Source organism: Musa acuminata, chromosome BXJ3-11 (assembly GCF_036884655.1).
Source record: "Musa acuminata AAA Group cultivar baxijiao chromosome BXJ3-11, Cavendish_Baxijiao_AAA, whole genome shotgun sequence".
Taxonomy (NCBI): domain Eukaryota; kingdom Viridiplantae; phylum Streptophyta; class Magnoliopsida; order Zingiberales; family Musaceae; genus Musa; species Musa acuminata.
The window spans coordinates 31,652,037-31,668,341 of record NC_088359.1 but is presented as its reverse complement, the minus strand read 5'-3'; the positions used below and the strand labels follow the sequence as shown (position 1 = coordinate 31,668,341).

The following is a 16,305-nucleotide window of genomic DNA, read 5'->3' as shown; positions in this document are numbered from 1 at the left end:
ATGATAAACTTACATTTGATTTAGCATAATAAATTTACATGCAATAATTGTGATGGCATGTATTTGCTGGTTTTTGGCTGCTAATAATCTATTGGGTTGTGCATACAAACAAACTGGTTTATGCTCATAACATGATCCTAAGCATTAGTATCATATCAGTAGTCCCCAATAAAAAAAGTAAGATTTGGGAGGAAGCAATAGAAGAGAGATAACATTTTGTATTGACACTTTCTGCAATAGAAGTTAAAAATGAACAGATTGATCACATCTTATTCTACTCTCTCAAACACTGTGCATCCTTTAAGTGCAGCAACATGATCAAAGAATAACTCAGCAATTTGTGGTCTGTCACATTGGCATGACAAACCAAAGGGAGGATTGCTGTCAATTAGCGATCCCAGCAATCTGTTCTAATGGCTGCTGGCAGTAGTCTAGGCATCAAGCTCACCTCTTGCCCAACCTGTGATGTTAAGAGTTTGATATATATTGTACTCTTTGCTAGGGATTTAGGTTATTGAGATTACTCATTCGATTACAAAAATGTATCAGTGGAATTGTTGTAAGATGATCACCAAAACAAGTATATGTTGTCATCAGCATTACAGCCGACCAATTTACTACCCATAATGAGTGTCGAAACATTGTCATGATCTGCCACCAAACGATACATTGTCATAATCTGTTCGCATAATCTAGGGGATATTTATTTTCCCGCCTTTCTCAACATAATCTTAGATACAAGGTAAAAACACAGTCACCATATAAATAGATAAAAAAAAAGATGAAGAATAAATACATTGTTGAATCATATCATAGGGAGACTCAGTATGTCTTCATTTACAATCAGTTTGATGCAATTTGTCTTCAATTTTCAGTGTAGAGAAAAATCTGGCATGATGCAGCATCTGAGATAGTGCAGAGACTTCCTCCTTTTCTGCATATAAATGTTGTGTGTGAATGAGAACCCAGCTTTTGCTAAACCACCTTTTTGGAAAGCTTGTCATAATTGTTGGAGCAAATTCCTACTTAATTCAAGCAATTTCATTGATGACTAATGTGCATAACAATCTATGCATATCTTGAAGTAGATGTATATAAGCAACCATTTTTGGTAAGATTTTGTATTTTTGGTTTGCTGTTAACTTGTCATATTACCAAGTTTAAGAGGGACACCGGTGTTCCATGTTTTCATACAGTAGTATACACGGCTTTTATATACATGCAAAATCACAGTACCAAGTCTCAGATTATACATTTATGCATTATATAGAGCAAGGTTTATAATTTCACATATCGGTAATGAATTTTGAAAAAAGTCCAAAAAAATTTCGACTCATGCCAAACTGATATGGGTTCTATGGCATTTACCGAGTTTCAGAAAAATTTTGAAAAAAAATAAAAAATAAAAAATAAATCATCTAGTACTGGGCTCATACCACTCTGTACAGCATGATACATACTGTACCAAGAAATTGCAAGGCAAAGGCCCCATACCTGACATACTAGGCGGTGCAGGCCCTGTACTAAGCATATCTTGGTTTGCACATCGATAGGCTGTGAGACCAATAAAAATCACATTGTGAAAGGATGCATAGACTGCTCTCTCTCTCTCTCTCTCTCTCTCTCTCTCTGTATGCTTCACATTGTGAAAGGAAAGCTTATTAGTGATTAGATTTATGACTCTGAGGAGCTGCTTTAGAGGTCAAAGGAAACTTGTTAACCAGAAGACTAAAAAGATGCGCTTTTATCATACTATAATTTTGCCTAAGATAATATTTGAGATGAAGAACAAAGTCAATCTTGTTTGAAGCACTGACCACCATTACTATCCTAATGACTCCTATTTCCTATTCCTATAGTTTATAACTTCACCATTCGACTAGAAACTTTCTCCCTCAGTAAAGTGAAAGGAGAAGAAAAAAAACTCCAACATCCAAAATGCAAAAAGCTTAAGAGAAAACCTAATAAAGCTTGGCACAACCATGTTTGCTAGAAAACCAACTATACCAATTACCACCCATGGATGTTGATTAACTTTACCCTTCATTTTAGGATATGATAGTTGGATTCAAAAGCTAAATTGTCTTTTTTTTTTTACCATCTTAAGTCTTTGGGAATAACAAAAGGAATGTGACGATGTAGACCATTCAAATTCAAGTAACAAGATGTCTTGGACCTAAATACATCCGATAAAAGTTATTTCCTTTATGATATGTAGTACTACAAAGTCAGAAGTCTGAATACTCGTTATTAGTTATGCTCCTATATAGCATGGATGCTAGATTTTGCTCAATTTTATAAAGATTTTAATCAACATGAGTGATAAGATCATATTTAGTCTCACATTGATTGGAGAGTTGAAGAACAAGATCCAAAATAGTCCAAAGGTGATTATACTCTCAGAGTGCCTTTTGAGACCCACCACTCCACCTCAAAAGAGTAAAACTATGTAGAGTAAACCCCAAAGCATGTAGTTCTTGTGGCTCAAAGACGTAATAACAATAATTGCTAGTGTGGATCTTATCATATGATACCCTCTATAGGGTTGAAGAGGACTTGACTCCCTAATTAGGGGCTATGATGGTCATATTTAATTCTAGATGTGCCTTTTGGGGTCCAAGATAAAACCATATAGGACCCATCCCAAAACAGACAATTTCTCATGATTTAGAAAGCTCAGACATTTTGTCTATAATGGGCTTTTCAAAATAATCATATAGACCTATGAAAAAGAAAAAAAATCTCTTCATTTGTGTTAAACATTGAATCGTGTGGAGTATGCCATGGTAGACAAGGATGTATGAAGCTATTAATTCATATGTTGATCCTCGAATCGGTCTCAAAGACCCTTGTAGGTCATAAATAAAAGATTTGTTAAGATGGCAGCCCTGTGCAGCTAAAACATGATTTTTGAGCTTTATATATCTCAATACTATCATTTGATAAGCTCGCAAGCTTAGATCCTCATAAGTTATTGATAAGGCATACCAGAAACTGGCTGGCCAAGAAAACAAAATTTATCTTAGATTTATGTTGGAAGCATACATCAAATGAGATAACCCCATTTTACCAAGAACATATTACTGTTACCATGAGATGCTTCTACAGATTAATTCTGAAAATTCCTTCATTGGATGCACCTAAAACACCAATATAGTAGTTCCTAGAAGATAACACTGAAGTGGGTGAAATCCTAATTAATGTGATTTTTAAGCTAGGGGATACTACCTATTTTAAAAATGTTCTCTTTTTTAAGGATCTGACTTTGATGTGTTATTAGGGCATTGACATCATTTTTCCGAATCAATAATCTCCGATAACAAGTTGACTCATACTGATTTACCACCTGGGAATATATCTAAATGGGTGTTTAAAAGACCATGTGAAAAAGCATAAATCTAACCTATCAGTTACATTGTTAGCGCAAATGAAGGGGATAGACTGTTTTGATACTTTTCTCCTTATCTATTAAATTGCACATGTATTTTGGTACTTGGTTTAGCCTCTGTTCACTGTCTCAACTCTTAAGATCCAGAAACCTTTCTTGTTAAGCGAAAGAGATGATCTATTGACTAGTTGATCCTTTTGGAAACAAACCATTTAGCAATTACATGATTAATTTGATAAGATAATCTTGATCTATGGTTTCATGATGACCAAAATACAATTGGAATTTTGTTGTTTACAGGGACTGCTATACACTGTTCATCTACCATTTCAGAAAATGTCGAAAACTTAAATTTCCATGAAAGCAAGCTTTTGTTGTCTTGAAAATTGATTTTTCCAAGAAAAATAATCAAGTTGAACATATAAGATAATCAAGTGTATCAACAAGAAAATGAACCAACCTATGCTTGGATGCATAGATTTGAAACTTCTCTTCGTGTCTAGATTGTTTCTTTCAATCAAGAAAAGATCTAAGAAAAACTTGGATCTAAGGCCTGCCTAATGCTCTTGTCCTTCAGTGATTGAGAAGGACTGTTAAGCATCCAGGAGAGTCACCTAAGATATGTGGCTGTTGTGAATAGTATCCCATTTAAAAGGTTTAACCAACCGTTATACAGATATACCAAATATATTTCAACATATAAACATGCTTTTATTATTTCTTCTGAGTATACAAGTTGGTGGTGTAATATCAGATCAGCCACTACATACTGGTATTGGTAGCTTAATGCTAGAAATAATGACTGGGAAAAATCAAAGATTTGATGGCACCATTTCCATTCTAACTTTTTGAATACATAGGAAGAGTGACAGCAATAGCACAGAATGTGTTTTAAGTCTACAGAAAACTCAAATAACTTACTATGTTTTGCTTTATGATTTCATACAATGTTTCGTCCGTTTGGCGTAATCAATATATGTTAGAAGTAAGTTCTTCTACGGTGACTTAAGTTTTCCGTAAGGTGAAGTTCAAGGATTTTAATCAAAGAATAAGTTATTCTCTTCAGATCGTGATCTCACTTGAGACTTCACCTCAACCTGAAGTGAAGTTACTTCCAGTCAATCAAACATGCCACACAAAACAAAAAATGTAATTGTACATATACTGCCTCAATGTTGTGATCCTTGATAGATTAAAAAACTATGAACTTACAAATGAATGTACCATGTGTGAGGTGTTGCCTAACCTACTGCATGCACAACCTGTATGCAACAAGAAATCATATAACAAAATCTAAGAAATCTACTATCCTCAAACTTCATCTTACATGGAGAGAATCTCATTGCAAGTTCTTAAATATGGTGTCTATCTGTACATATTACTAAACAAGGAACTATACTACATCCTGCAGTCTGTAGTAGATCTGATTGCCTTTCTTGAGTACTACTGAAAAGATGGTTCACCTGTGTCTATTAGATACAGCACAATGTTTTGGACTTTCAGCTTCAATCTATGACCGAAGACATCTATGATCGAATAACACAGGTTTCACTGATGCTAGTGCCAATATTGCAATCAAAATTGGTTCAAGAACCTTCCTTAAAAGAACATATAAACTTTCAGTCTATCAAAATTGATTCGATCACATTTGAGATTTCACCTCAAACTGAAGTGATAAACTCAACTGGATGTCATAGGGAGCAACTTTCAGGCAATCAAAATATGCTACATAAAACAAAAATACAATTGTATATACTGCCTCAATCTTGTGATCCTTGAAAAATACAAAATTTATGAACTTAGATATGAATGAAGGATGTGTGAGGTGTTGCATAACCTTCTGCAGGCACCACCTTTATGCAACAAGAAATGATGCTCATAGCAACAGCTAAGATATCTATTATTCTCAAACTTCATCTCACATGGAGAGAATCCTATTGGAAGTTCTTAAATGTGTCGATTTATACATTAGTAAACTAAGGAACTAAGGCATCCTGTATTGCTGTAAATCTGATTAGTTTTCTTGGGCTTTCAGCTTCAGTTAGTGACAGTTTAAGATCAGGTTGTAGTCATCTATGACCTAAACCAAATGACAGGAGTCACTGACATTGGTGCCAGTATTGCCACAAATTGATTTGATGATCATCAATGTAAGAACATTTAAATTTTTAATCTATCCAAATTGATGAATGAATAAAATATTTTGGTCCTTAGGTGGTGCAACCTGTACTCATTTGCAGATAAACATGCAAGATTCCTACATGAGAGTGTTGCTTACGAGCAATGTTTGTAATGCTGCCCGGTTTGGTAAGGTATCCTATGGATGGTATCCGTCGGTCCAGTAGCTTACTGATATGTAGACCAGGGAAAACGGGGCGAGATACCCAGTACAGGGTCCATACCACCAGGTACGCTGATCTCTGTCAGGGCAATACAGGGATAATACCACCAGTACAGGATGGTACAGGCCCTCTACAAGGTAGTTTCTTTTTCTTTTTTTCAGGATCTTTTCGAAAGTCAGTATGTATCGGTGTACCATATACCAGGACAAACTGATACAATACTGGTCCAAATCCTGATCGGTACCCTACCAGTACATGAATTTGCCAACTTTGCTTCCAAGTCTAGAACAGAATAAACAAGCAAATAACCATTCAATTCATGAACTGTAAATTTCAGATAACACAGTGAAAGCAAATGAGATGAGGCGAGAATCATTTACCATGGTGGGGGCATCATTTACCATGATGGGGGCATCATTTTGACACTGTTGGTAAGCCATGAGTTCCTCTGCATTTCCAAGGCTGGAGGGCCTCATCCCAGCCTTGTGATGCTTCTTATTTGCACGAGCTCGCGAAAATACCATCGAATAATCTGTATTTTTATCCCAACCTCCAAACTGAGGAACAGACATCCAACCCGTGTTCTGAAAGAAACAACTTAAATGGTAAGCACTAAGCAGATGAGTAGAGGGCATAGCTTTCAAATTTTAATAGGAAGATCAATAATGAGAATGCTAAAGCACCCTTAAATGTAGTGCAGAATGTTTAAGGATCACAACATTGAGGCAGTATCTCTGGTAAGCATAGCTTTCACAATTTAAACAGGAAGATCAATAATGAGAATGCTAAAGCATCCTTAAATTTTGTAGTGCAGGATGTTTAAGGATCACAACATTGAGGCAGTATCTCTAGTAATAGACATCCGATATGGATCGCAACATTGAGGCAGTATCTCTAGCAATAAACATCCAATAAACTTGGAACTGAACACAGAAGCTCAGCATGACCAGTTCCTTGAGACATGCAGAAATCAGGAAATGGTACCTAGTTTTTTATAGTTGTGAAAGAAACTGTAGCACTGATCTGATTGCAGAAAATAAAGAAAAAGAAACAAGGTTTCATATGCATCTAAATTTCCATCTCTCTTGGCACTATTTTTTTCTTTTTTATCTTGCAAAGGGTAAATGATGAAAACGGGATCTGATCTCAACATCTTCCTATCAAGGTCGAGGCTTTTGCTAGATAGGCTAGTTGGCACATTCAAAAATACATTAAATAAGAGTTTTGAACTCTTAATCTCTAATAAGTAGGTCTCGGACACCACCATGTCCATCAGACTAGTATTTTAAATGTAAAATTTATTGGACCCCCAACCTTTAATAAGTGCGTGCCATACCACGACCAACATCATTCTCGACACTAATTGAGCAGTTGATAGACTTCAAAAGGACAAAAAAAAAAAAAAAAAAGAGAAGAAAAATCATACTATGTATTATATTATGGTAGTAGTAGCCTATGATATCTACTTCAAAAGGGAAGAAAAATCATATTATGTATCATGGTAGTAGTCTATGAACAAGCACAGATTTGAATCTCCAATTTACCGGTCAAAATACCTGTGCTATGTAAAGTAGACAGGTTAATCATAATTTAAAACAAGAGAAAAGCTTGCTTCCATAAAGAAAAAAAGAATGGAATGTTGAAAGAAATGATCCAACATTCTCCAAATAAGAAAACTCCAAGTCAGGGCATATATTAAACAGATTTCTTGGGTAAAAAAATTAAAATGAGAGAGAGAGAGAGAGAGAGATTGAAGTGGAAAAAGAAGTTAAAATTTACATGAGATGATCCAAATGACTCTTAGTCATCCAACAAGGAGAATAAACGAAATGAACCACCAACAAAATAAATGCCTCAATGCAAAAGGAAAGAACGGTTCATATGATTCAATGATTAGAAAACGATTTCAAATCGAATCTTGTCGATAACGAAAGGGAAAAAAAAAAAAGAGGCCTCATTTTTCCGAAGGAAAGAAAGGTTCGTATGATTTAATGATTAGAAAACGATTGAAAACGATTTCAAATCGAATCTTGTCAATAATGAAAGGGGAGAAACAAAAAAAAAAGAGGCCTCGTTTTTCCTAGGGTTCACCGAATGCTGTACCTCCAAGCGGTTCTCCATGGTTGTCCCTTGGAGAGGGAGGCTTGCGGACGTCTTCCCTCGACCTTAATGCATGGATTTATAGAAGAAGTTTGCTGCACGCCATGTGACTGATGGAAGAGGGTGCAACCACGGCCACCACTCGTTACATCGGCTCTCCGTTGAGCCAATTTTAAGGATCTCAACTCACCTAATTTTAAGGATCTCCATTGCGTTTTTTTTTGTATTTCCGAAATATTTAGATTAATTATTAGCCCATTCTTATAGATGAGATAAATATATATATATATATAGGTAAAGAAATTTTTTGTGGGAAATATTTAGGTAAAGATATTATATTATTTACGTAAGATAGCTTTCAATCCATTGATCACTTGCGATATGAGTTCACTGCACAGAGTCGCAAGAGAAACGACATCCTGCGTACAAACACTAGGCTTTTAATCAAACACCCTCCGGACACTGCTGCAAAAAGATTTACTACGCAGTGTTCTTACCACAGATATAATGTCTTAATCATCACAAATTCATATGCTTGGATCAAACGCAGATGCTCTTAGTAACCTCTGTGCAGTCACATCCATGTCATGGATACCATCAAACACTTCAACGATTAGTTCTTCCTTGTGGAAAGAACAAGGAACAGTTGAAATTTTAGCCATAAATATGCTGAACTATTATTGCATTGATCATCTCTAGCATACAGAACGACGACATAGATGGTATTTTTTTTACACAAGCAAATGGTACATTGCATGAGCATCGACGACAACCGATCTTGCTATACATGAACCGAGTTAGATTTAGCTCCATGCCCGGTGTCTGAGACTCTAAGAGTGCAACCAACCAGCCATCCATGATACAGGAGTCAATTATGATACCAATAAGATAGATATTTCTGCCAATTGGCCCTTCAATTGGGAAGTAGTGTTGCCAAGTAGAATGGAGCAATCACATTTGGCATCTTACTCGCGAGGCCGAGCAAGCCAAAGGGAGCTCAGGGCACGAAGTCGTGAGAAGTAATCGCTTATGGCAAGAAGCGCCCGTGCAGACTGACGGGTAGTTAATATCCGGATCATTTGTTGCAGGGTTTGCTGTCGCAGGTTGTCCGCCTGGGAAAAATGATACAATAAGCTAATCTCAAATAACAAGAATTTCAGACTGACCAAAGAAATGAACATACCATATTGTACAATAGACAACTAATTCAGAGCATGCAGTAGACTCGATGCTACAATAGTTTATGGCTTTATGCAACATCCTGACGAATTAAGAGAAGCAAATTTGAGCAAGAAGATCATTTACCTGGCGAAGAAAAGTCTCAAGAGTTCCAAGTTTCCCCATCGCCATAGCCATCTGGCCCATGTAGTTTGCAACATTCCCTGTAGATCCTGAGGGACCGAGAGAGCCAGCCAATGTTTCTGCCAAGGACTGCTGCAATGCCTCCATCCCTTGAGAGAGAGCATCTTCAGCCTGTTGTGATGACTGCTGGAGGTTGCATATGCCCATCAACTGCTGCTCGGTAAGCGGCTCCAGCTGATTTACTAGTAGCTGCAAAGTTACATCACCCAGAAAATGTTAGAAATTCTAATGAAAAACCTAAGCTAATTTGGATTTATTCCATTATACAGCCATTTGCTTGATTAGGTTTTTTTGTGGCACAAAGAAAGGAGGGTATAAAAAATATATCTATTATAAATACAGTGTATAAAAAATTCAGCACCTTTAGAAGCTCAGATGAACGGAAACCCCCCAGCCATAAAAAACACCTTTCGGCTGGTGTCTTCCACATGCCTGATAATATGTGAAAAACATCTGCCTTGGCGGCAACACCCTTCAGCCGAAATATTTCTTCATAATGTGTCATGATGCCATCGACAATAACACGTAGATCATTTTCACTCGCATGAGCATTCACTGCAGTCCTCAGTTCACTGATCTGCCGGTTATGATCATCAAGCCATCGTGCATACTCTACGTCAAAAGCCAAGGCCCCTGCAATGATGTTTTAAAATGATAGCCATTCTTGGAGAGTAGGCAATTAAATTAGAACACAAAATTTATAGAAGCTTGCAACAGTGGTAGGTAAACAAGTAAATAAATTTATGATGCAATTTTGAATTTACCGTGCGAAGGAAACACAGTTAGGCAGTCTCAAGGAAAATTGAACCTAAGAGGCTAAGACAACCTTGTAAGTGGCTTTTTGTGTACAAGTTAATCACATATTAACCATCCAGCTTGGCCAAAAAGTAGAACCATAACGAAATATTAGAAATTTTTTTGCATTATAATACCACGGATACCATGAAGAAAAGAAAAATGGAGTCCTCATACAGACAATAAAAAAAAGTTGCAATTTGATGCTCAAATTACCCTGTGCTTGAAACAAAACTACTTTGTTGCAGAATGAAGTTTTGCAAACCCTTTCTATGCTACTTTTCTCTAATTGCTGCAGACCGAATATATTAGGCTTACATATTGACAAAAAGTACAACTGGCATGGAGGAAATAACTATTTGGAACAAATGCACTAAGGCCATCTTTAAAGTTTAAATATGTTTGTGTTATCAATGCTGTTGGCAAGGCTATTCTGAACACAACATCAGATTAAGGAATAATGCAAAAAGAAATTACCATTTCCACCCATGGCATGGGTTTGATCTCCTGAGCTAGAAATAAAAATTCCCTGCCGAAAAAATGAAAAATAGCATAAATTTCAGCCTGGTTATGTAATCCATATTGTTCATGATAGAAGTGACATGAATAAAATAGAAACGAGATAGTCCAGAAAAGAATGAATACCACACCTGCTGGCGAGCTCTTTGGAGCTCCTGCTCAAGTTGAGTAAGCTTCAGTCGGCTACTCTCTAGTTGTTGCACATATGCCTTGTAATTTCGTAAAGAAGGTGTAAATATATAATTTATTGAAAATGTATCTCACTGAAGTTAACATAAAAATCCAGTTAACATAAGGGAAAAAGAAATACTACTTGTTCGGCAAATGACTGATATTGGAAATTACATTGCTTTTCCAATGAATTCTTAACCTAACTTATTTGTCATGCCTAAAAATCAAGAAAATGGGAGCAAGGCTATTGTAAATTGTAATTACACAAATATTTTCCTAAATGCAAACAATTCAATCAGGATTGATAGATGGAGAATTAACAGTAGTGATATGCACCTGATGTCCACTAGTTCCAAATAAGCACTTAGAACTAAGAAGAAGTGTTTTCTTTTTCTCCAAGAACATACCATGCTAATCTTATAGATGCTACCAAAAAGCAACATTAAAACTTGCAACAAAAAAGTACACAAACTACCTTTTTCCTTAACCGACTCTTTCTGGCAGCTTCACGATTTTGAGCAAGTCGACGAAGTGTCTGCAAAAGCATATCAATACAAATAAATACATTTATACCTCTGACTAATACATGAAAGCACCAACTAACTCGAAAATACAACAAATATAGTACCTTTTGGTCCAGTGTTTTGTCCTTCGATCTGTCACTAGAATCAGATGCTGCAACAGCAGCAAGTTGTCCTCGTTCTGACTGTAATTTAGGAGAAAAAAAACCTTAGCCACAAAAGGTATCAAAATTTCAATACCTAAAAGACAATCCATTTTGAAAACGACAGGAGGATATATATACATATACCTCTAATGAGTAAACAAAACAATAGCATGTTCCATTTAGATGCATTGGTCATAGTAAAGATCAACTAATCAGTCAAAACCTAGGGCAATAAGATGCCTACACTAAACAAGTAATCATGGTCATCACAATATGGCATATGGTTTACAATCTTTGAAAAGAAAAACCATTTGATGGTTTCTTACTTTTCAATTGGCTCAGCTTTCAACATGTTTATTGAAAATCTAGGATCACTTAGTCATTGGCCCCATTCACAATAAAGTCCAATCCCTGGACCAAACATGTTTTGGCCTGAATGAACAATGTACATCATACAGATCTGATTTGATATAATCTAAAATAGATTGAATAATAAATTGACCAAACTGATTCATTTAAGCTCCTTCTCTTCTCTTGTTCAATGTGAGGTGCATAGTTCATTGTTTCTCCATTGTCTGCCTTCTTGCCCCTATCCACTTCACCATCCTGCTGCTCAAACTGTCAAGCTTTAAAAAATTGAAATAGAAACCTATATCACCTTCCTTTTGAAGCTTAGGTAGTATTGGTTGGTCTCCTCTCAATGACAGATGATCGAGCAATGTGAATTTAAGGTGTAGTCTTAATTTTTAATTATATTTTGGTTATAGAAATGATTGGGAGAATACTTAAGCCATTATCAGTCAAGTTTAAAGAGTTCTAGTGTTTTACTTAAAATTTATGGGATTCCAATATTACCAAAAAGAAAGCTCTTCTACCACAAGTTACATGTTTACTGTACATACAGCATACTGGAAGCCCCTAAAGCTACATCATGCAATTGATTTTTGTTCTTTTATGCAATCAAATAGATCAGAATAGTCAGATTAATTTCATCTTCTCCTTATTCTTCCTTAGCATACTTTGTATCCTCCAATTAGAGAATATACTTAAAGGGGCAAATTTTATCATAGGGTACACCTTAGAATTTTGCAGGTCCCGTTTTTAGCTTTAAGGAAATGATGCAGAAGTCAACCAAGCTCATTTGGATTGAAATCCAAGTCTCCAAAGACAAAGCTGTCAAGAACATAATAATCCCTCTCTAAAGCAACCCACTATTTTCCTGAACTGCTGAATCAGCTCAAATTCTTAGACATGTATAGACTTAATTCAGTACAATTCATGTCATTGAAACATTTGTAATCTTGAGGACTTCAGAAAGATGCAAACAAAAAATCTGAAGGTAAAAGAACACATAAGTGGCCATGAAAATACAACCAAATGATTGGCAAGAGACAAATCTAAGCATATACGGGAACATCAAAACCTTAGTATTTCATGTAGAACGTAATGCACTTCCATAATGCCTGAAAGATGTTCTTAAAGTTTTGCCTGCCTTCTATGCAATTCACTTAAGCATGCAGTAAAATAACATTCAGTTTTATAGTACTTTAACATCGTGCAACAACAAAAGTTATCAAAGCAGGATAAAGAAATATACTAAGAAAACAAGATGTTATTCCATCTTTCAGAAAATGGCAGAAAGAAAGACAATTAATATTCTGATGATACAGCATAAAGCATCTAGTGATCTAATAAACAAAAGAGAAAAGTAAATCACCCTCTGATTTTTGTCATCAGTGTCCACATCTGTGGAAGTATCTGTCCTAGGACTAGCATCTGCCATTGTGGACTCTCCCCAGTTCTCAAAATGACTGCTGGAAAATGACACCAGCTTAGGTTGCTGACCCTTTTGTTGAGGTGATGTCAAAGGCTCAACCCTTACAGCAGGTGTGGTACCAGAGGAAGCTAAAGGCTGCGATCATGGGAATAGAAATCAAGAGGATATTTTCTACCAGCAGCAAGTAACCATATGCACCTAATAACACATACACACACAAAAAAATAAAATAAAATAAAAGGAAAATCTTACATTACTGAGAACACCGGATTGAGAAATATTTGAAGTAAAGGTTTGTCCGCTTTGTTTCACACTAGCTGCCAGATCTGTATAGATGATAAAACATAAGCAATGACAGGCCTCATGTCGAAACATTTTGTGAACACATAAAAATCTGCTGCCACTTATATCAAAAGAAGAGATCAACAAAATGTTAATAAGATTAATCAGTTTCAGCGTTCCAGCAAGTATAAAATATTTAGCCATCTCAGATTATCTTCTTTCACCAAATAATGAAGTACTTAAGATGGCTCCGATGGTCAGATATCTTCCTATTCTTCTCATATTGCTTACCTCATGTTTCAGATATTTTAAAAGTTGGTATTTCTGTTGTCACAAGCCAAAAAAAAAGACCTTTAAATTTCCCATGAAGGAACTCAGACATATAAAAGAAAAAGTTTCCTTTGAAAAAGAATTTATGAAATTGAATTTGCACAACTAGGCCTGGATACATCTTTCTAGAAAACAAGATAATGGCAAAACTGACATTTATATAGCAATATGACATCATGTGCTTCACTTAGTGTTAGGGTTAGTAAGTATTTTTTTAAGAGTTCTAATTGTATTTAAATTAGTTGATAGAGTCCTAATTAAATTAAAACTCTTTAGTGAATTAAGATTTGTTTCGATAAATATATATTTAAGTCTCAGGGCTTCGATGGAAGAGAGAGAGGCAAGACGATTTGGGTGCTCCCAAGGGTGATCACTAGAGTTAATAGAGAGGGTAAAGAGAGTTCTTCAGGTTTATGTGAGAGGTGAACAAGGAAAGTCGTACTTAAGTCAGGATAATTCAGGGGCTTTGTAATTAATCTCATATATTGAAAAATCTGGTTTTCTCCATGGATGTAGGTAAGGATTTGTCGAACCACGTTAATCTTGCATTGACTTTTTGGTATGTTCTTTTGACTATTAATCTCTAGTGGATTTCTCTTTTGATTTTTGGTTTTTCTTCTCTCCCTCCCCAACACTTAGAAGCTAGTGGAGGTAGCGAGTTACTAAAGAAACTTATCAAGTCAAACAGACAGAAATAGAAAAATAATAGTTACTCGGCTATTCCATAAATTAAAAATAAAAAAGAAGAAAAACATATCTCACCCCTGCTGATGTCAGAAGCAGCACCTATATGAAATACAGTAGACTGCTCAAGCAAGCCAAAGTCAGATACTCGAGAAGGATGTGTTGTGTTTTCCTCAGTGCTGCTGATGAAGAAATCAAACTGCATTAGCCATTACATGATCTGTAGACTAACAAAAGGGCATACACAGATATAAACATGCAAACTTATATACATATATGTATCTTAGGAGCAAAGAATGCATGCTAAGATGGTGCTGAAAATGTCAGCATGGTCCGGAAAACCGACATGCTACTGGAATGAACCCATGCCAACATAGCTACTGGAATGAACTGACATGCACTAGACTTGTAACACCCCCGGTTTAGTCCCACATCATAAGTGGACAAAAATTAAGATGGGCTTATGAGGGTTATGAGGATTTGATGAGTGTGTTGCTGTAAACTTAGACCTAAATATTTTGGACTAGTAATTCAAGCACAACAAAGTTAATGGATCAGATATAACTCGAGTAAGAAAGGGATATCAATGAATAAGACCGAAGGATACTTCATGACATGAAGTCACCACTAGGCTAAGCCTTGCATCAATTTAGGATCTAGTTCTGAACTATATTGGGTCTTGACAAAAACATCACGATCTGAGCTAACAAAATTAATGACAAGACTTGCATAACATGTTAGATCCACCATTTTGGTCTCTCCACAAGCTTTGCAAGTCGCCACAACTTTTCAACTTTAATAAGGATCAAGAACATATGCGAATATGGAGTTGGTAGATGATATAATATGTTTCACCAATAATTTCATGCAATCCAATATTCGAAATGTTCTGCACAGTCATCTTATTTCTGCTTTTGCATCTTATTCCAACAAGAGCAGCAGATGATATTCATATAATATCTACTAATATCATCCTTACAAAAAATCTCTTTTCCAATCTATCGCAGTTTCACAATTCCATATCAAGGTGGAACAGGAGCTGATGATATTGATAGTCACTATTGTAGAAAGAAGCAGATAGTCCACATAGCAAATAGCAATACCATCAAGAAAATACCACAGCTTCCGATCCCAGAGCTTATAGAAATGATCTCAAGAGGGCAGCCATGGGTAACCATGGAACTTACCAACTAAACTCGAATCAAGCAAAAGATTGAAGGGTACCCGAGTTACCAAAACAGCAGAGAATCAAGAGACTATGCACATACTTGTCCTGGACGGCCGTCGACGACGAAATAAAGCTCGGCATCCCGGCCACAGCTAGTTCACCATCTTCGACTCTCACCCCAGCTTCTCCTACTCCCCATCCACCGTCACCGCCGCCACCAAGCAACCCAAACAAACTCACAAAAAAGATCCCTAAAGCTTTCAACTTTCCAGCCCTAGAAGACTTCCACCCCGCCAGAGACGAAGGTTCCAGAACCCTCTCCGTACCAACCACTCGGAGCAATTAAAGCAAGTCTCCCGATGGGCAACAACCAGCTGAGAGAGACAACCCTGCAACCCGAATCCGTACACCGGGAGAAAGCGTATCGGAAACACACAAACCAACTCCAAGCAAGTACAGACCCCTCGATGTCGGTGGGATTCGGGGTAGGAAGGACCGAGTTCTACCGCCAAAACCCTAAATTTCGGAGGGAGCAGCTCGGAAGGATCGGCAACCGACTCCTTCCCACTCCTCCTGGTACTTTTGACTCCACTCTTCGATCTCTTTCAGCTTTTTATCTTCTTACTTTTCCCCAGGGCACGGGGAAGGGGGAGGGAGTGACAGAGCGTAGACGATCTCGAGGAACGGGTGGCGCTGGAGGAGAGCAATCTAATCCGAGCG

At 36.6% G+C, this 16,305-nt stretch overlaps 2 protein-coding genes across 3 annotated transcripts; both read right to left on the bottom strand.

Moving 5' to 3' along the window:
- Positions 1-627: 627 nt before the first annotated feature.
- Positions 628-7,991, bottom strand: LOC103972377 (uncharacterized). Its single transcript, XM_009386694.3, has 3 exons — positions 7,834-7,991; positions 6,111-6,314; positions 628-934 (listed from the first exon to the last, which is right to left on the bottom strand). The coding sequence occupies exons 1-3, from the start codon at positions 7,849-7,851 to the stop codon at positions 872-874; spliced, it is 285 nt and encodes a 94-aa protein (XP_009384969.2). The 5' UTR covers positions 7,852-7,991; the 3' UTR covers positions 628-871.
- A 485-nt stretch (positions 7,992-8,476) lies between these two features.
- LOC135653312 (transcription factor TGA2.2-like) lies at positions 8,477-16,305 on the bottom strand. 2 transcript variants are annotated; one of them, XM_065175156.1, is made up of 11 exons: positions 15,686-16,305; positions 14,496-14,599; positions 13,374-13,447; positions 13,062-13,256; positions 11,306-11,383; positions 11,153-11,212; positions 10,638-10,715; positions 10,465-10,516; positions 9,554-9,825; positions 9,136-9,381; positions 8,477-8,942 (listed from the first exon to the last, which is right to left on the bottom strand). In XM_065175156.1, exons 1-11 carry the CDS (start codon positions 15,724-15,726, stop codon positions 8,796-8,798), a joined length of 1,347 nt encoding a protein of 448 aa, XP_065031228.1. In that variant the 5' UTR covers positions 15,727-16,305; the 3' UTR covers positions 8,477-8,795. The 2 variants fall into 2 exon arrangements, with proteins under 2 accessions (XP_065031228.1, XP_065031229.1); XM_065175157.1 differs by having other exon boundaries at positions 8,649-8,942; positions 14,496-14,596; positions 15,686-15,864.

Bases quoted from the DNA above. Each gene is read 5' to 3' on its own strand.
- LOC103972377 (XM_009386694.3), bottom strand. The intron at 935-6,110 runs GTAAATGATTCT...ATTTATATGCAG, and splicing joins TAAATGATGCCCCCACCATG to AAAAGGAGGAAGTCTCTGCA.
- LOC135653312 (XM_065175156.1), bottom strand. From the start codon at position 15,726: ATGCCGAGCTTTATTTCGTCGTCGACGGCCGTCCAGGACAA. The intron at 9,826-10,464 runs GTAATTTCTTTT...ACATCATTGCAG, and splicing joins CCATGCCATGGGTGGAAATG to GGGCCTTGGCTTTTGACGTA. The intron at 9,382-9,553 runs GTGCTGAATTTT...GTAACTTTGCAG, and splicing joins GTTCATCTGAGCTTCTAAAG to CTACTAGTAAATCAGCTGGA.